This window comes from Brachionichthys hirsutus, chromosome 3 (genome assembly GCF_040956055.1).
Source record: "Brachionichthys hirsutus isolate HB-005 chromosome 3, CSIRO-AGI_Bhir_v1, whole genome shotgun sequence".
In the NCBI taxonomy this organism is placed as follows: Eukaryota; Metazoa; Chordata; class Actinopteri; order Lophiiformes; family Brachionichthyidae; genus Brachionichthys; species Brachionichthys hirsutus.
In genome coordinates, this window is record NC_090899.1 from 10,743,515 (window position 1) to 10,763,592 (window position 20,078).

Genomic DNA, 20,078 nt, shown 5'->3' on the forward strand with positions numbered 1-20,078 from the left:
ACTGCGAGTCCTTTTCCAATTGGCTGTGTTGGGAGAGTGGGGGTGGTTTGTGGAGAGATAAAGGGAGCAATTTGTCCCCTGTCCTCCTAACACATTCACTTGCATGTCTGCCAGGCTGTTGTGTTTTATATGCCTGCAAAGAAGAAAATACCCACGATATAAACACTTCAGCTTTCACCTCAAGTGTAAGTATGTCACACACACACACACACGCACACACATAATCCTATTTGAGATGAGGATAAGAATGAAGGCTTTGTTTTGCCACAGAAGAAAAATAATCCATTTATTTTTTTACTGGATAAATAGGTCAGGTCAATTTTAATATGCCGAATTCAGTAGGCTGCATGCCAGTAATGCAATGCTAGTAATATGTTCAAATCTTTCTGTTCCATTCTATTGAAGTTATTGTTATGCTGCACAGGTGTAGCGTTTATGATACATTGTGTCCCTGCTTTCAAGGTGGAAAGTACAGTCTCAAATGTTCCCGATCAATATCTTTTATTCATTAACTTATAGGTCATTGTCATAAATGAACTCTGGAGGTGAAGATAAGGTATATCTGTGGTGACCTTCCTAGTGCATTAGTACCTCGTATCCGTGGTGCTGTTGCAATGAGAGAAGGTGCTTCCAAAACTACTCTCTACAAACAGACTTATTGTAAGACATGGAAATACTGGTTTTCTGTTCAGTTCAGTAGACTGTAAAAGCAATGGAAGCTATAATCGGTTAACATAATATGTTGGTAAGAAGGTCATGGGCTCATATCATATTGTTAAATTGTGCAGCTTACACAAATCTTTTACAAAATGCATAAATGTACTGCATATTATTTAAACATAAACCTGCAAATGAGACGCCAGCTCATTGTGGGAATTGTTTCGATGTTGTGTGCTGATGTTTGATTGCTGAATTGCAGTGGCACCATGGATGCAGCTGAGTTTCGCCATAGAGGGAGGGAGATGATAGACTATATGGCAAACTATCTGGAGAACATCGAGCAGCGTGTGGTGTACCCAGACTTGGAACCAGGATATCTTCGTCCTTTGATCCCCTCTGAAGCCCCAATGGAGCCTGAAACCTATGATGATATTATGAAAGACGTGGAGAGGGTCATTATGCCCGGGGTGACGTTATATTTTATACACTGATTTGAGACAATAGGCGCACATAGTTAATGGTTTTAATTGATGACAAACTGGAGAAGTCATACAATGAGAAGTAGGTACTTTGTGTGTACACAAATCACAGGCTATAATTTAGCCAAATAATAAAGCCAAAACAAGATAAAACACTATTCAGTATAACCAAAACTATATTAATAATAGTAACAATGACTTGCATGCAATGATGACCAAAGGATTGTTCTTTTTCCAGGTCGTCCACTGGAACAGCCCATACTTTAATGCTTACTTTCCAACTGGTTCTTCTTACCCTTCCATGCTTGCTGACATGCTTTGTGGAGCCATTGGCTGTGTTGGATTCACTTGGGTAACACGTGATCGTGCACCTGTATTTGATATAAATGTTTTGCATTGTGTTTGCATGTTAAAAGCATTGAATGTTTTTGTTGGTACTTTGGGTGTATGCTTACAGGCCGCGAGCCCAGCATGTACTGAGCTGGAGACGGTAATGTTAGATTGGCTGGGGAAGATGCTGCACCTACCGGAGTGTTTTTTAGCTGGGGCCGGTAGCCATGGAGGAGGTGTCATTCAGGTATTGCATATTTATTTGTACTGCCAATGTATTGTTTCAAAGGATATATGGTCACGTAGTTGAAGTCAAAAGTACCTCTAAAACCAAGTAAAATCTTCAAATCTATACTTAAGATGGCCAAGTAGTTTTTTTATATTGTTTAAACATTTAAGTTCTTATGTTAGGTTTTATAGTGTGAAATATTATGTAAATATTCAAGCTCTAAAAATTTACATATTACAATTATTGGAACAATAAAAATAATGCAGTAGGTGTATGTTAATAATTTCAGCATGTGCATATATATGTGTGTGTGTGTGTGTGTGTGTGTGTGTGCGTGTTATCTTATTGAGTCATGGAGTGTGTGTGCACCCTGATGACAGATCATGTCATGCCTCTTTTGTTGTGACCTCCTACATGTTGGGTTGCATTTTTTTTTTATCCGTGTGTGTGTGTGTAATGATGTCTCTCCATTTTAAGTGCAGCTTACCAGCTCACTATGGCAACGAATAGGGCTCCTGTCACTGCTGCAGGGCTATTGAGTGTTGTGAGAGCACATCGCCAGCCTATTATCGTAAACCTGAAACAAAGGGTAAATGGAATGGTTTTGAAAAGAACTAAGATGACCATTTTACCTTTGTGTGAGTTATGAGACATAAGTGCTGTGAAGACCTTTTAAATAAGTAAAAAATAAATTACATATAGCGTCACATATATTTAAGCGTTGGAGGAAGAATATTATCCAGTGTTTCATAGTATGGAAAGTAAAAGAAAATGTCCTTTAAAAATATAGGCTAATACAGCACACAACAGTATTTAAGAGGAGCCTTTCCTCGTCCACTACAAGAGTCAGGGGACAAAAGTTGTTGTACTCCACACTCTATGTAAAGCCATTAAAGAAAATCTGAGATTTGTAATTTTAGGCAATATAAATAAAATTTAAATGAATGCAACATACTACAAAAATGGGTTTTAAAGCTCAGAATGTATGTGCTTTGTTTTTGCACTGCGGTTCAGCTTACTCAAAGTCATTGGGTTTTTTGATTGATTTTAAGTACATGTCTGATGTAAAGTATTTCTTAACATAAGCTTGATAAATCATCACATTTTGTTCTATAATATAAAGCGTAAGATTTTCTATGTGGCCTTGTGATAGACTGACAAAGTCAGCTGGAATAGGCTTTACCCCCCATTGATGGCATTGGTTACAGGATTTCTAAACTTCTGAATGTTTCAGTGAGCATTGTTGCAGCCATAATCGAGAACTGGAAACAACATCATTTCACAGTAAACCAAGCACAACTAGGTGCTCCTCGCAAGGTTTCTGAAAGAGGGGTTACAAGAATTACCAGAAGAGTTCTCCAAGAGCCAAGGACCACTTGATTAGAGCTTCAGAAAAACCTGGAATTAGCAGGTAGAACTGGATTAAAGAAAACAATAAGTAGTGCACTCAACAGCCGTGGCCAGTATGCATGCTCACCACCCAAGACTGAATTGCTGAAGACAAAACATGTTGGAGCTTGTATACAGTTTTCTGCACAACATTCAAGCCTGTGAATGAATGAATATATGAATGAATGAATGAATGAATATATTTATTAGATAGAATGTTAGAGTACAAGTACAGTCACACAGTAGCATGTATTACAGTACAAATAAAGTCAAACATCCTGTCTAAGAGGAGCATTTCAAAAAAGCCCTTGCGGTCTTGTTTCCGTTGAAAGTCCTTAGTACATAAATCATCCACAATTAACAATACAAATTTAACAATACAAATAAAAATAAAACCAATATTCAATAACTCAATTGATGCAAAGTAACATTAGAAAAATAAAATGATTTTACACCGCCGATGCAAACTAACAATTAATCTAAAATAAATTACACCACTGATGCAAGATGACAATGAATGGCAATAGTTTACATAAATTACAATAAATTACTAAGGCAATTAATATGTGCAACGCAGGTGGACAAAAAAGGGGTTGGGGGGGGGGGGGGGGGGGTGATCCGGAGAGAGTCGTGATGAATATCTCCGTTTCTGTCCCCCTAAAAATACCACTGTGAAATACTGGGAGAATATAGTCTGGTCAGATGAGACCAAAATTGAAGTGGATGACATAATACTTCATGTTTGAAGGTCAAATGGCACTGTACTTCACTCTAAAAACACCATCCAAATATTAAAGTTTGCAGGTGGGAACATATTGGTGTGGGGCTGTTTTTCAGCATACAGCACTGCCAAGCTTCATATGATTGAAGGAAGGATGAATGGAAAAATGTCCTGAGAGAGTCTCGATAAATATCTGCTGCTCTAGATGATGAAAATGAAACAAGAGTGGTTCTTTCAGAAAGACAATTATCCCAAATACACAGCCAAGCAAATGCTCACTTGGTTTCAGAGAGAGAAGGCTGACTTGAATCCAATATAAAATCTATGGAAAGAACTAAGGATCATATTTTATAGGAGAGGCCCAAGGAACCTTCAGGATCTGAAGAATAATTGCATGTAAGAATGGACCAAAATCACACCTGAGCAATACATTTAACTAGTTTTTCTATACACGAGGTGTTTTGAAGCAGTTATTTCAAACAAAGACTTGTGTAGAAATGATTAAACACCTTTAAGCGTGTTCAATACTCTGTCATTCAATTTTATTCCACATAATTTATGGACATCTAAGGTTTACATGTGTAGATTGCAAGGGTTGTTAACATCTGGTGAAAATGTTATGTCAATAGCCATTTTATAAACACATTTACTGAGTAAAATGTTGTGTTCAATACTTATTTTCACTGCCTCTATTCTTTTCATTGGGAATTTTGGCTGCTTGAGGGATTTGTGCTCATTGATGGAATGATTTGAACATTTCATTGACTGTCTGGTGTTAATACACTCAGATGCCCAGAACCCATGCTTTGCTTTAATTCCTAACTTCTGTCAATCATCCTTGTTAATGACTGGATGATGACGCACAGCACCTTTGCCAAACAGAGTGATTTTTCTCTCCGAGGAGGACATGGCGATGCGTGACAAAGAGGCCATTTGGACATATAGATCAGGTTTTTAAACTGCAGCAGCCACAGATTTATTAGCCAAAAAGCTGTGCTCCTGACAACCAATGAATGATATGGCGTGTGTATTTTCAGTTGAAGTTCATGTTTTCATTATTAAACTGATGACAGTAAAGCTGCATTGTTTTATATTGTTTATCTATGTCTTAAACAGGGCACAGCCAGTGAGGCAACCCTGGTAACCTTGCTTGCTGCCCGTAGTAAAGCAATCCAACAGGCCAAGATATCCTACCCTGAAAAATCAGAGGGTGAAATCCTTTCCAAACTGATGTCATACACCTCTGAACAAGTAAGCATGAAAATGTTTGAGTCTGAGGAAACTGAATTTAACTGAATCTTCTTCCAGATGGTGGCAAAAAGCATGATCTGATGTTTTCAGAATTTGGTAAATCATTTGCTTAACAGGCACTCACCCATTTTATTATCCATTCACTTTTGAACTAGAAAGAAAAACTCAGCTAAAACTGGCTGTGTCAGGGCGCAGACAGGGAGAACCCAAAAGCACGACAGGTGGAGGGAATCCAGAAACGCAACTTCATTGTTCCAGCAGACAAATCAGAATGAGGCAGACAGTCGACGAGTTCCAGGAGACGGGCAGCGTTCATAAACCAGGTGTTAACTGTAATCAGGCAGACACAGCAAAACAGGTGCAGGCACACAGGCAAAGTCCGACGATGGGTGCTAGAAACTAGGAGCGGGTGACTGATAATCTAGGAGAGCGCAGAAGACTGAGCCGAATACAAATGCAGTGGGGCTGATGAGGAGATGAGCAGCAGGTGTCCTGAGCAGCACAGGTGATGTGGATGAGCTGGTAACGGGTGTGGCAGGCAGTGCAGCGAGAGTAGAGCAGGGGGTGGAGCTACGGCAGGAAGCTCTGGCCGTGTTCCTGACAGACTGCAAGTGCATTAGGCTAATGCCATTAGCTTATTGAGTGGTCAGGATTATAACAAAATACAACACAAATCTGTACCAGCAAAGTTAATGTAAGTGTGTTGACTTATAAATATAACAATACTAATAATTGCTTCTTAGTGGTCTCCTTCAGCAGCACATGCAGAGTCTTCATACAATGAGACACAGTGGTGGGGAAGTAACTCGCTCTTAGCGGGTTTACAACAAGGCTGACTTTGTGATGGAGTTCGGGAGTTGCCTGAGGGCCACACTGACTGTAACTGGAAAAGCCTTTTTTCCTCACAAACGACAGACATGCATATTTAAAATAATGTGTAGTGTATAAAAATCACAACTAGTAAATTGTAACTAGAACATTGAAAGTGGGCGCAGAGAAGCATTTTTCTTGTTAAAATAATTTATTGTGATTGTTGTGTCACTTTTCTTCACTCAAGGCTCATTCCTCTGTGGAGCGTGCTGCTCTGCTTGGGGGAGTGAAGATCAGGAAGGTTCCGACAGACAACTATGCTGTCAGAAAAGACATGCTGAAGAAGATGCTGGTCGAGGACAAAGCAGCTGGTCTCATTCCGTTCTATGTAGGACAACAACCATCCATCCATTCCTTGGCCATCAGACACAGACTGAGACATTATCATTTACATATTGTTACACACATTTATTATTAGATTGTTATAGTGCAGGACATGGAAATACCGAAACCCACACAGGCCCTTGTTGCTTGTACAAAAAGAACATGCATAATCTGATTTGTTCTATGAGTTTTGTGCTGTGTGTTTTGCAGTTCTGTGCAACCCTTGGCACCACCTCGTCATGTGCCTTTGACCAGATCGCTGAACTGGGGCCCATATGTGAGTCAACAGTTGCAGCAAAGCGCAATTTAATTTTTTTGATTCAGAATGAGCTATTTCTACAGGAAATGTCCAAGAAGCTCATGTTATATCATTTGCTGCTCAAATGTTTGTGACATAAGTCTCTTAATATAATGTATTAATATATTTTTTCCTCCAAAGAACAACTTTAAATTGATTGCATTTGTCGTAAATTATTATTTTATTACAGTTGTATATGCCAGATTAAGATAATCTTCTCTTTTTCTTGTTCATTCCAGGTAATGAAGAAAATATATGGATGCACATTGATGCAGCATATGCAGGCAGTGCTTTTATCTGTCCTGAATTTAGGCCCTTGTTGAATGGTGTTGAGGTGAGTATAAATAAGCTCATGCAGGACACTATAACCTCAGAATATAACCAAAGACATGTTTTTATAAAAAATGACTTTGAAGAATTGTACGTTTGCTCGTCTTGTCTAAGGCGTATATAATATGCTTTAAATGTGGATATGCTTTAAGTGTGCATTCAGTTCTGTAGCTACATGTTGCTGCTGAATGACAAGACAAGCTTTCTCTGTTCAATTGTTTGTGAAATATCTGTCACAACATCTTTGAAGAGAAACTAACTGCATGCTGAATATATCCTGCTGCTCTATTCCTGTGTGCAAATGGCATAATGTTAATGTCAAGGAGGAAGCATGGAAGAGTGAGTAATAGGGCAAACAATTGGCATTAGTGCAAGAGGATCAATCTCCCTTTCGAGGCTGCAGAGGCAGTCGGTACTCTGAGGCTGTGCAGAGACGCAGAGATAAGAACAATGTAATTTCCTGAGGCGATGTTAGACCTTTATGTGTCAGTTTATTAGACACACTAGTTCAAACAATGTTGGTGGGTGGACAGAAGATAGACAGAGAAAACAGATTGGAGAGAATGCTGAAGGTACTGAAGGAAAACTGTTGTTTCATTTATTCTCCTACTTGTACTTTTTACTTGTACATTTTCTAAAAAGACTTTCAATACATATATATTATAACATATTTCTATGGGACTTACTAATAAACACACACGCGCGAGATATATTTGAGATTCATCAACAGAATTTATTAGGGGAGGATGCATGAAGAAGGACTCTGGTCTTTTAGGATCAGAGTCAGGAGGAGGGTTGAGGTTGGTTGCTAGGATATGGGTGACGGAGGAGCAGGCAACCAGCCCCCTTTGAATCATTCAGAATGGCAACTGTCAGCTCTGGAGTCTGTCTCATATTGTTTTTTCTATGCTGCGTTATTGCATTCAGGGACGAAGAGGAAAGGATATTACAAAAGAGATTCAACAAAATGATAAGAACAGATTAGGACATGTTTGTTTCTTTAAAAAAAAAAACCTGAGGAAATAATATTTTGTCCTTGTCCTTGTCGGCATGGATAATTCGTTATTGCTTTCAAATTATGGTTGCTCTAGTCAAGATAATGCTGCAGGTGAAAAGGTTGTAACAATGGTAAATAAAGATGTTACAGTGTGTGCACATACAACAACCCTCAGTTACCAAAATCATTTGTTTGCCACTACTGGTGTGATGATGATGATGATGAATATATTTATTAGATAGTGGTTGTGGCGTGAATGAATAATGAGTTTCAATGTGAAGCGTTTTGGGTGCTTAGAAAGGTGCTTTATAAAGCCAATCTCTTTTGTGCTTTTACTAGCTGTTACTCCATGACATAAACTAAATCTGTATTAATTTGTTTTCGTGCTTCAATTTAAGTTTGCAGACTCTTTCAACTTCAACCCGCACAAATGGCTTTTAGTCAACTTTGATTGTTCTACACTGTGGTAAGTTTCTGCAGGGTTCTGCTACATTAACATATATAAATCCAGCAACACCATGACAATGAATTTACTTTATTAGGATGTAATAGTGCATATCAAGAGAACCATCTACATTTTTTTCAGAACATATACGATTTAATTTCAGCAATTTGCTGTTCCAATAATGTAACAAGTACCGGTAGTTAGTGTCATCACAACAGTGCCATGCGTCTATACTTCAATCATTTCCATAGTTGAAATAGAAGCACGCCTTCCATCTGCCACTTCTGTCAGCAGCAAACAAAATGAGACCTGCTTGTCACAAGCCTCAATGTTTAGTTAAGAAAAGAGGCTCGATCTCTTTTTCCATCACCTCTGGCTAAATCTGTCTTTGCTAACATGTTATATGTTGCAATTGAGGTATCTTTGCTTAATGTTTTTATTTTATTTTAGAGTGGTGAGTGTATGTTGTACTGTGCTGGGATTGTGTGCAACATAATGTATTGTTAAATCTATTACAACTTGCTAACAATATATTTTAGTAATTTATAGTATAGAATATTAATATATTCATGTCTAATGCAAAGGATATAGTGGTATTAATTTTGTCACATGATGCTGTTTGATATTTATATGTTAAAGGAATACTATCATTATTATGTTACCATTTCAGAAAAAGTTGCATTGATAACATTTGTCATATTTTCTTCTTCAACATGTATCAACAGGGTGAAGAAGCGAACTGACCTCACAGGAGCCTTCAATGTAGACCCACTCTACCTGAAACATGAAAACCAGGACTCAGGTAACCAGGTTTATAACGACTGCAAACACCGATGACAAAAATGAACAGGGTGACGGTGTTTACTGCTCATATAGCCAGGAAGATGATTAGTCGGCTGCATGCTTTTCAATCCAACAATAACGACAGAAACATTGCCCCACTGTCTTAAAATGGATGGAAGGCTCATTTCAGTTATTAAAAAGAGCCAAATAACTGCATCCAGTATATACAAGGTCGTAGGCAGCAGATTAGCACTATAATTTGTCTCAAAGACACTCAGGCAGAGAAAGCCAAGCAGCAACTTCTAATCAAACTGACACATCTTACAAGAGCTATTCCTTATACAATCTGGACTCTTCAATCTAATTACATAGATAGATGAGCTAGTGGTGGCCTGTTTGTTCTGACAACACTGTAATCAGTGAGATTAAGCAGGTGGATGCAATGACAGAAGCACCTGGACAGCAAAGCAATCCCAAATACAGCAGCATCACAAAGTATCACACAATAATTCAGTGCCTGAGTTGTGTTGGCTCAACTTTATTGCTGCTGCAAGAGGAAGCCCCTGTTAGCCTGTTGCTTTACAATCCAGGAAAACCTGTTCTTGCATTGGTAGGCATTGTGAATGAATTCACTGTCTATGATTTCTTTCAGGCCTGATCACAGATTACAGGGTGAGACTTATTCAATTTTGAAGCAATCAATCTACTAATCCTGTGACAAGATAAATATACTCAACTACTGTTTAACCAACCCTCTCTCCATCCACTGTTATGCAGCACTGGCAGATTCCTTTAGGTAGACGATTTCGCTCGCTGAAGTTGTGGTTTGTCTTTCGTATGTATGGGGTCCAAGGCCTGCAGGCTCATATACGCAAGGTAGGAGACAAACTAAATGATCCAACCCACTCAATTTTCCCATTCCGCGTGCATCTGTACCCTTATATTCCAGTATAAATAACAGCATATACTCTTTTGATTCATGACTGTTTATTTATTTAACTAATATTTCATTAAATTGTGTTTTTATATTATTTATATGTAATATTTTAATAATGGCTTTCAAAAGTTCACCTGACTGTGTGACATTCCATTCTGTGCTAAATGTCTGATAAGACATTCGTTAGAAAATCTACTTTGTTAGTTACAGTATTAGTGTTTATTTTGTTTTGTTATGAAGGACTTAAAGACTACCTGAATATTGAAGGGGTGATCAGTCGAACTCTCTGTGTCATCCATTTTCAATCACTCCAAAACCAGAAACCCTTCTGATAATCGCATGTCTTCTTGGTATATATATGGTAAATTCTAACCCTGTCCTCCTCTCCTTCTCCCTCCATCCACTGCTTCACAACACTAATCTGCTTCCCACTAAAGTCCCTTCATGCCCTCATCTTTGCCCAAATCAACATGTCCTGTCAGTCATACATTTCTTGTGAGTATCTTATAGCAACATATTCATATTTTTCCTCCCCCTTGCTCATCAATGTCTGCCCTTTTACTTCCCCTCTATGCTTAATGCCTGCATGCCCATCTCTCTCATATTCCACTTCCTCCCTCCAGTCTGGTCCGTCAATCAAATCAGCCTGTTTTATGTTGATTCTCCATTGTACATGAAGCAGAAGCAACCCTGCAGCAATATTCCATAACATCTTTGCCGTTCAGGCTTCGAGATTAGATGAGAGTTTAGCTGGGTTTATGGTTCGCTGTAGTTAATTCATCAGGCAAATGGTAATTTGTTCAGCAAGAAATGCAGCATATATAATGTATATGCTGCATTTCTTGCTTTCCAATTTCCAGATGAAGGGCAATAAATTAAAAAACATTTTTTGTTATAAACACTGTTCCTCATGAGCAACATATTCTTCATTTTAACAACACAATTAGAAAACAAATCTAGCCTAGCATATAGTAGCTGAAAGCTGAAACTGCCTCTTAAAAATGTGTAGGTAATGGAAAATGTTGGCAGGGAATGATGAAACAAGGCGCGCCAGGCATTAGAGAGGCAAGAAGAGGTACGGTGTGAGAAGATGCAGTGATGCACAGTGTCATGGTGGGTTATGCAGGTGGGAAAATCATCTGTGTGGCCCAAAGCACTGACTGGTGTAATTATACATCCAGTGACAGCTATGAAATTACAGTCTCTTGCATTTTTGCTTGTATGAAACAAGGAACAGGAAAATATCTGAGCAAAAATGTTCCAGAAAATGCTATTTAATGCTATTTTACAAAGTATCAAACTACTAAACTATGCTTAATTGTGACCTTTAACTTTTATATTTATTATGCCTTTTACTTAAGCTTTCAGGACACTACTATAAACATATGGGCACTATGAACACTGCAAGGGCATTGCCATTTGCTGTGTATCATTCGGTCTGATTCCATACATTTGTATACAACTCACAAAACATTTTCTTGCAGCAAGTGATGCTGGCCAAGGAGTTTGAGAGTTTGGTGCGAGCTGACAAGAGGTTTGAGATCTGTGCTGAGGTCATCATGGGGCTGGTCTGCTTCAGGCTCAAGGTAACATCATCAAACATGATTAAATTCAATAACCTGATACATTCAGCGTGGCACCGTTCTCATTACTATTGACAGATCCAGTACTGGTCCAGTCTTTCTCTTGCGTAAAACGCTGCCTTTCAAAAGGCTAAACAGTCATACTGTAAAATAAATTAATGGGTGAGATGACAAATGTTGGGTGAAGTTGACATAATAATAGAATATTGTTGAATTCAACTACATTTCTTTTATCTCAATGTAGCTATTTTAACTAAAGGTAAGATCACAACATAATTATCAAAGCATTCCAGTAGAAAAACATGACTAATAGTTTGACCTAGAAATAAAGCTGCAAAAGATTTAAGTAAGAACAATAAAAAGCCCAACCAGTAATCTGAACCTTACTTCTTCCTTACCTCTCACTTCCAGGATTCCAATGAGCTGAACCAGAAGTTGCTGAAAAAGATCACAGAAAGCAGAGTGATCCACCTGGTGCCTTGCCAGCTCTCCGAAAAATTTGTGCTGCGCTTTGCCATTTGTTCACGTGCCACCGAGTCACATCACATCCAATCGGCATGGCGCCACATCACGCAGCTGACCTTCGAGCTTTTTCAGGAACCCAGTCAATAACTGGGTATACTGGGAACGGGGGTGTCAACTGTCGAGATGAAATTAAGACCAAAGCTCCTCCATTTGGAGACACCAAATTGTAATTTGGTCTATTCTGACCTAAAGAACCTTCCTCCCACAAAGGTTCTGGAGGTAAAGCGTGAATCTTGATTAAAAAGGATGATCATTTAGGCAAAGTAAAACAATCACGTCTGTAGTGCTCTTTCCTGGCCTGAAACAATATTGCTGCTCACTGATCATCTCTCCTCCTACCCTAGCTTCCACTACTCTTTCCTACAACTTCATACTATGACTGATTCTCTGTAGTTACTGGAGTGTAGCCCATATATGTCCCTTGTTGTTGAAGATGGGACTCATCGCACTTCTTTGCTGCTCCTCTGATAAAGTCTCACTTTTCAGAATTGAGTAAAAAAAATTCCATCTCACCTAAACATTCTGAGACTTCGACTGGTATGCGATAAGGACCAACAACCTTCCCATTCTTTTCATTTTTACATTCTTTTCCCATTCATATACTATTCTTCTTCAACGCTGTCCTCACTTCATCCTTATTAATATTCTCCACAATCTACGATGTCCACATCCTCTGATTTTCTTTCTCTCATTTTCCTTGTTAATAATCTTTGTCCTGCTTGTTTTACGTTTTCAACACACACTTGCCACTCGTCAGTACAATCCCACACATACGTCTGGTTGTACCCTTGTTCACTTTCCTCATCACTCTGCCTATCCCTCTTTCTTCACCCATCTCTTCTGTGCAGTGCCCTCTTGCACTTCCTCATTCTATCACCAAGTCTCTTGTCCTTTCTTTTCCCTGAAGAAACACCAAGAACATTCCTAAATGTCTCCTTCACAAACTTTGCAGTGGTTCCACATTCTTCTGGTAACTGTCCCCGTCCACCTCGTGCCAACCTGACTTCTTGCCCGCCTGTTGTTTATTCCCACATTCCACCTCTACAGTTGCCAGCCAGGTGAATTTGGTCTGTAAATCTGTCGTGTGGAATCACAACCCTTGTTAGTGTTATGTTTGTGAATGTGTCACGTGTAGCTGCTGTCACTGATCTTTGTGCTTTCTCTTTGGCTGTGCTGCATAAAAAAAATAATGGCTTTACATCAATAAAGTCTTCTTTATTCTGCATGCTCTTTGCATTAATTTTGGGATCATATTTGTGTTTTAAACTCGTTAATTAATGTAGTACTTCAATGCAGCCTCATAGGGAGCATGGGCAGTGCGGTTAGCAGGAGCCAGCTTAGCAAGGCCAATATCTCCCTTGAGCCGGTCTCAAGCCCGGATAAATACAGAGGGTTGCAGCAGAAATGGCATAACACTTGGCCATATTTATACATGTATTCAACCTTAAATATGAAAGTCATACCGGACCGGTCGAGGCCCGGGTTAACAATGACCACCATCAGCGTGTAAAACCACAGGAAGCTGCTGGAAATTGGATTACTGTGGGTCGAAGACGGATACAAAGAAGATGAAGAACGGCGCATCAACAATGAAGGAAGAGGGAATGGAAGAGTTTAGGACTGAGAGTAGGGACTTTGAATGCCGGGATGATGACAAGAAAAGCTAGAGAGCTGGTGGACATGATGAGGAGAAGAAAGGTGGATGTGTTGTGTGTCCAGGAGACCAGGTGGAAAAGAAACAAGGCTAGAAGCTTTTGTTTGCCATGGTGATGGATAGACTAACAGATTAGGTGAGACAGGAATCCCCTTGAAATATGTTAACAGATGACATTGTGATCTGCAGTGACAGCAGGGAGCAGGTAGAGGAGAATTTAGATAAGTGGAGGTATGCTCTAGTCTAGTGTGACGAATGGGGGGGGGGTCTTTTGTTCTGCGGTCGCTCCTTCATTTCCCTCTGTTCAGGTACTGCTGCCTCACCTGCTGCCAATCTGCGGTTCTGCCTGCCCGCTCCCACCATGCGGTAGGCCAGGCATACAGCGTGCTGCTCTGGGGCTCCTCCTCCTGTGCGCTCAGTCCAGGCGTGTTCCATCTTGCGCCGCCACTGGTTCCTGCTGGTCCTCGACGCAGTCTCGTATCATGCACATTTAAGTTACTACTTTATCCTTTGTTATCGTTAATCTATATGTTTATCTTAAAGTTTCTGTAAATAAACCTTTTCTTTTTGCACTTTATCCGGCTGTTGTTTCCCATCCTTTGTTGCGGCTCTGAGGTGCGCGTAACACCAGAAAAGAGAGGAACCAAGGTGAGCAGGAGTAAGACATAATATATAAATTAGAAGGTACCGGGGGAACAGTGAGGATGCAAGGAATAGACGTAAAGAAGGTTAAAGTACCTCGGGTCAATAGTGCAGAGTGATGGAGAATGTGGAAAGGAAGTGAAGAATCGTGTGCAGACAGGCTGGAATGGGTGGAGGAAAGTATCAGGTGTGCTCTGTGATAGGATGAAGGGAAAGGTACAAGACAGTGATTAGTCGAGCCATGGTGGACGGCTTACAGACAGTAGATCTGAGGAAAAGACAGGAGGCGGAGCTAGAAGTGGCAGAGATGAAGATGCTGAAGTTCTCTGTGGCTCAGAGAGATGAGATGAGAAACTGGCTGGGAAGGTCTTTCAAGATCTCAGAATTCAACAACTTTTGCTTGGTGAGGGAAATTTGGTGACCTGGACAAACTGTTTTATAAAATCTGATGGTGCATTTCACATGGCTTGATTCAAATGCAACCTGATGTAGTCATGCAGTACCTGCACTGCAGTGTAAATTTAAAAAATGACAGACAGACACACACACACATCACTGACATGCTGGGTCACTTGTCCTCCTCTGAGCATTTTAATCCCCAAGGACAAAGCCCGGGGTTCTATAAATACGGATAAGAATTCAGAGTAAGACTTTAATTCTTAGCCCATGGTTACTCTTCAGGTTATCTCATTTGTGATGACAGTGGCCATTGATAAGGTGTAAACTATTCTTACCCAGTTAGTACAAATTGATATTTTTAATTCTATAAATGAGGAAGTCCAGCTCAGTTGTAGTCTTTTAAATTCAGAGTTATTCTTAAGTGCCAGTGACAAAACGTAACTTGTAATCAGTTATGATCTCCACTGTGTGTTTCTCTATTTGCAGCGAGTTTGATGATCATGCATTTTTTTTTTTGCAGCACGTTTTTTCATTTGCACCACGTTCTTCTTTTTTGTACCTCGTTTAGACTTGTGTTTGAGTTTGTGAATTTGCATCGTTTTTGTAATTGAAGCCGTTTTCTTTATGAAGTGCGTTTAATTGAAGTCGCTCCACGTCTTCAACTCTGTCCGAAGTTCAGAAATTGATATAATTGTGAAGAACTTACTTATAATGTTCATGGCAGGGATGACCATGATTACCTCACAGTAACAGCTTGCTGGACAGACATCCTGTCAAGATGCTGCCATCCATTGGCCAGCCAGTGTAAGTGCACCACAGTATTAACTTCATCCCTTCTATAATGGAAGCCCCTTGCAGATCATCAGATAACTAAGGAGGGAGTCACCAGTTTTAGGATGTCCATTTAGTTGTTGAATTTTGGAGAGAAAAAAGCAGATCACAGACAAGTCATGAAACTAAAGTCATTTAAAAGGATAACTTTAAGGAAACACTAAAATAAATCAAGAAAACAATCACTTTTTTTAGATCAAGCAGAGGGGAAAATAATAGTGTAATCACTCAATTCTGAGGAAATGGACATTTACAGGATGATTCCATAATCCCAGTTACATAAAAATAAATTTACAGATGAAGAGAGGTGTTTAGTGTAAAGACAAATTACTGCAAAGAAAAAAATATATAATTTGAGATGTAGATATAATTTAAAAATATATCCTCTGGTAGAGGACCCTGAGCTGGAAGGAGACACCATACCACCCGGGTGGGTGAGATGATGATTTATTTTATTTTATTTTATTTTATATTAGATTAATGCAATTTAAAAAACATAATGCAATAAATATGACTGTAATTAATAAATCACAATTAACGTGATAATTTGACAGCTCTAATTTTTTTATTAAACATGAGCTAAATGTATGGCAGAAAAACAGTGACTGATTGTCGAGTAGTGGCATTATGCTCTAAAACTCGATAGATAGATAGAAGGATGTGAGCTGATGCATAAAGTATTTAAGAGCCCCCTTTGCTAGCCTCCTGATGAACAAATGTTGTCAGCTCTATTTTGTGCCACACTTGTGGCACAGCAGTCTCCCATCATTTGAGGTAATTGTTGGATTCTTGCTACAGATACATTTTCAATTGGAAAATGATGTGAAAACATTACAATCAAGCAGCTATTAGCACATAACTGAATTTGATGTCATAATTACACTTATCCTGTGCTCTGATTGGTGTTAACAATAAGCCTCACAATTCTATTAGGATAAGTGTTTCCTCTTTGATAATTTGATATTATTCTGATGAGTGTTATTTCACATCTTTACTGTGCAATACATATGGGGTTGTGTTACATCTCTTCTGAAGATGTCGTTGCATAGGAGAGTGTTTCTGAAAGTGAGCTATCAACAACACACTTGCGGCACACATTGCAGGATCTGAGCTTCCACAGGAAGTAGAGTCGGCCTTGTGGTAGGTGGGGGATGAGGTACAGTGATCTAACCATGGGCGACTGAGGAGGGAGAGCTGGATGCAGTGGATGTGAGTGGGGGGGGGGCAGCAGTTTTGTTAGATGGGTTGCAAGCTGATGAGGTCTGCCAGCTAACCCTGTTGAAGAAGCAGTTCAGCATGCCGACTCTCTCCAGGCTCCCTGCTGACTGCCTGTCTCTCCTTTCAGACCCGATGATCTTCACGCCCGACCACCAACCCTAATGGAGTGGTGCTGACATAAAGGCTTCATTCTTCTTGTCCGAGCTCACTGGCATTGCACTCAACATCATACTTCAGTCACAAATATATCTGATATTAATCTAACATCACTTCACTTTCTATTCAATGTCCAAAATGCTGAACTCGTGAGGAGGTGGGATTATTCTAACTCAGAGAGAGCAAATCATTTGTCATTGGCAAACTAGCTGTATTGGTGACAGGATGGTTAGATACAGCACCAGGCTTGTGTACAGTCTTACAAAATGTAAATAAAAAAATAAAATGTATTCACTTTTTGAGTGGAGTTTAAAATCCCTGCCGCTTGCTCCCCCTGGCCTCCCATGGTTTTCATTTTTCCATTTTCCATGGCTGATCTACAAGAGAAGCCTGTCTGGTATAATATAATTTAATTTTAGTGATAAGATATAACTTCACAGTTTAACAATGCCACTTTTTTTTCTTGTTATTTGTGTCATGTGACTCTGACTAAAAGCCTTCTTTATTTAATTGTGCTTAATCTGCTACAAACAAGGTAGTCAATAGATTCAATATTACACCACCATAGATTGTTACCAATTATATAGTTATGTGCAATAGAGTTGAATGACTCAAACAAGTATTGGAAAAATGTTTGTTAATAAAATGTGAAGTGTTGCTTATTTATTTTTTCTCTTTGTATGTTTGTATTTGGCTGATTTTCTGATAATACAGAATTTTAAAAATTCAGACACCTTAAGCTATATAATGTTAAAATGATTCTCTTGCAGTTCGTTTTACCGTTTAAAAAAAAATATCTAATTGAAATCGAGGGGTATACTGACAAAAAAAAAGACCCAGAGGCCCACACCAAAGATATTAAAACCGTCACTTTCATGGATAAGGAAGCCTAACAAGGTAACAAAGAGATGAGAAACAAATTGGATGATAGCTTATTGTCAAGCTTATAATACATGGCTCAAAACCGACCCGTTCACATTAGAGATGATAACAGAAAGCTAACACAAAAGGAAGATTAAGTCCGTTTTAGTCAGTGCACCGGTGTACTGCCTTCTCTAAACAAATATTTAACAACGTATGTGACCAAATTACTGTAAATGCATTCAAGTAGCATGGAATAAGATCGATTGTCATATGCTATACGCAAATTACTATATAGCTGAAACAAATTGCATTACATTATGCTGTGGATGAGAGAGGGAGAGTAGCTAAGAAATATGTACAATGGAGGAGAATAATAAATGGTCAGAAAGAAAGGAAACAAAAGAAAAGAGCAGGAAATCAATTGGGAGCAAGATGGGAGAGCAAATCCCATTATAAACATTACAATGTTCTAATTGAGATATAAAAAAGAACATGGTTTTTCTGTGGATTTGAAGTGCTTTTGTCATCTAATTGATCTAGCCTCAAGACTAGCCACATCATTTCCTGTGTGGGCCGTGGTAGAGATATGCACACACACACACACACACACACACACACTATTAGCAAGACGCCTCTGGGTTGTTATGTCCTTCCGAGTAGGCAACTACCAAGACCAGGTTCCGTCTCACTAGACTAATGTGAAATCAGGAAAATGACAGCCTTGCTGTAAATTGGAAGATATACTTTGTTATTTTGGTGACAACTGAATATGTTTCTTATTTTTACCTTTGAGTGTGTACTAGTCAAGCACATGCAGTATAAAAAAACATGGTTTAAATTTGTTTAAAGTTTGTTGTTTGAGTTTAAATTTGACAAGCAGAAACCATAGAAGAGCCAGTAACATTTTGCCTGTCTTGACATTTCCCACTGCAATGACAATGTGCCACTCCTCAAAGCCTGTGATACTGCCTGTGAAACAAGGCAGAATATTAACAAAATTAAAGCATTTCGGACATAAAGAAAAAAAATTGTATAGAAGGAAAAGCATATTTTCTTATACTGTATATGTTACAGGTTTTTTTTTCTTCATCAAATTCTTTACATCAATGCTGAGCATCTATATCAAGTTCAAAACAGCAAAACCGGTGTGAGTAGATATCAGTTTCTGACATCTTAATGGACTATTATAGCAATATCCATGTTGGGTAATTGAGGTTAAATAGGAACTTGCTGCCTTTAATCTATTTCCTTCCGTGCCGACAATCTAATTGGTAGCACCTGCCTTTCATTCCGACAGTGGGTATATCAGGTCTCACGACTGGAGGTAGCTAAAAATACTTTATTTCTCATTGGATGAGCACTGAATCAGACATTAATTCACTTTGACTTGCCACAGCACTTTCTAAATTGCAGACAGTCTCTGCACTGTCTTCAAGGTATACAGTAGCTACTAGAAGACCACCCATGTACATGCAATGCATGTTAAGGAATCCACTGGGTTTATAAAACAGACACAGGCACTGCAGCACTTTCACTGTCAGAGTAAGAAAGAAGAGAAAAGGAATGTTGTCAGGTAGTTGGCTGAAGCTGAAGAGCATGCCTGACATTATTGCAAACACAAACCATGATGCAGTCCAGGTAGCAGTATTGAACCATGTTTACATTAACAACAGTACCAGAAGGTCTTATTCAGACAACTACAATTTATAATAATAAAAAATAAAAGCATAAGAAAACAACACTGGAAATATGATATGAAGGAAAATATAGAATGGAAGAAGAGAGCCAGGTAGTATAACCAGCTGCAAAACACTCACTCCACCGTGTTGTTCACATTTCCCTGGTTAGATTAGTAAATAAAGAAATATAGAATCCAACTTGTCCCACAAGAGCAACTTTGGTGACTGATGCAAGTGAAAACTTCTCTTTAACAGGCGGAAACCTTGAAAAGAACCTAAAACTTATAGTGTGTGTGTATATATATATCAATTAAAAGTTTTTCCCATTGTTATTAGCGTTGTTTTGAGTGCTTTTAGACGGCCAGAACGTATTAAAAAAATGCTATTATTTTACATGTGAAAAATGTATTTGACATACGAACGATTTGAGTTACGAGATTGGTCCAGGAAACAAATTTTACTTGTATGTCAAGTTATTACTGTA

General features: G+C 38.9%; 1 protein-coding gene across 1 annotated transcript; it reads left to right on the plus strand.

Annotated features, from left to right (window-relative positions):
• The first annotated feature begins 926 nt into the window (after positions 1-926).
• ddc (dopa decarboxylase) lies at positions 927-12,238 on the plus strand. Its single transcript, XM_068755528.1, has 13 exons — positions 927-1,127; positions 1,378-1,491; positions 1,597-1,716; positions 4,925-5,059; positions 6,117-6,257; positions 6,464-6,530; positions 6,791-6,885; positions 8,277-8,344; positions 9,049-9,125; positions 9,759-9,778; positions 9,884-9,982; positions 11,528-11,629; positions 12,038-12,238. Exons 1-13 carry the CDS (start codon positions 927-929, stop codon positions 12,236-12,238), a joined length of 1,440 nt encoding a protein of 479 aa, XP_068611629.1.
• The last annotated feature ends 7,840 nt before the right edge of the window (positions 12,239-20,078 follow it).

Coding starts and splice junctions, on each gene's coding strand:
- ddc (XM_068755528.1), top strand. CDS start 927: ATGGATGCAGCTGAGTTTCGCCATAGAGGGAGGGAGATGATAGACTAT. Junction 6,886..8,276: donor CCTTGTTGAATGGTGTTGAG/GTGAGTATAAAT, acceptor CTTCAATTTAAG/TTTGCAGACTCTTTCAACTT. Junction 9,779..9,883: donor GCCTGATCACAGATTACAGG/GTGAGACTTATT, acceptor ACTGTTATGCAG/CACTGGCAGATTCCTTTAGG.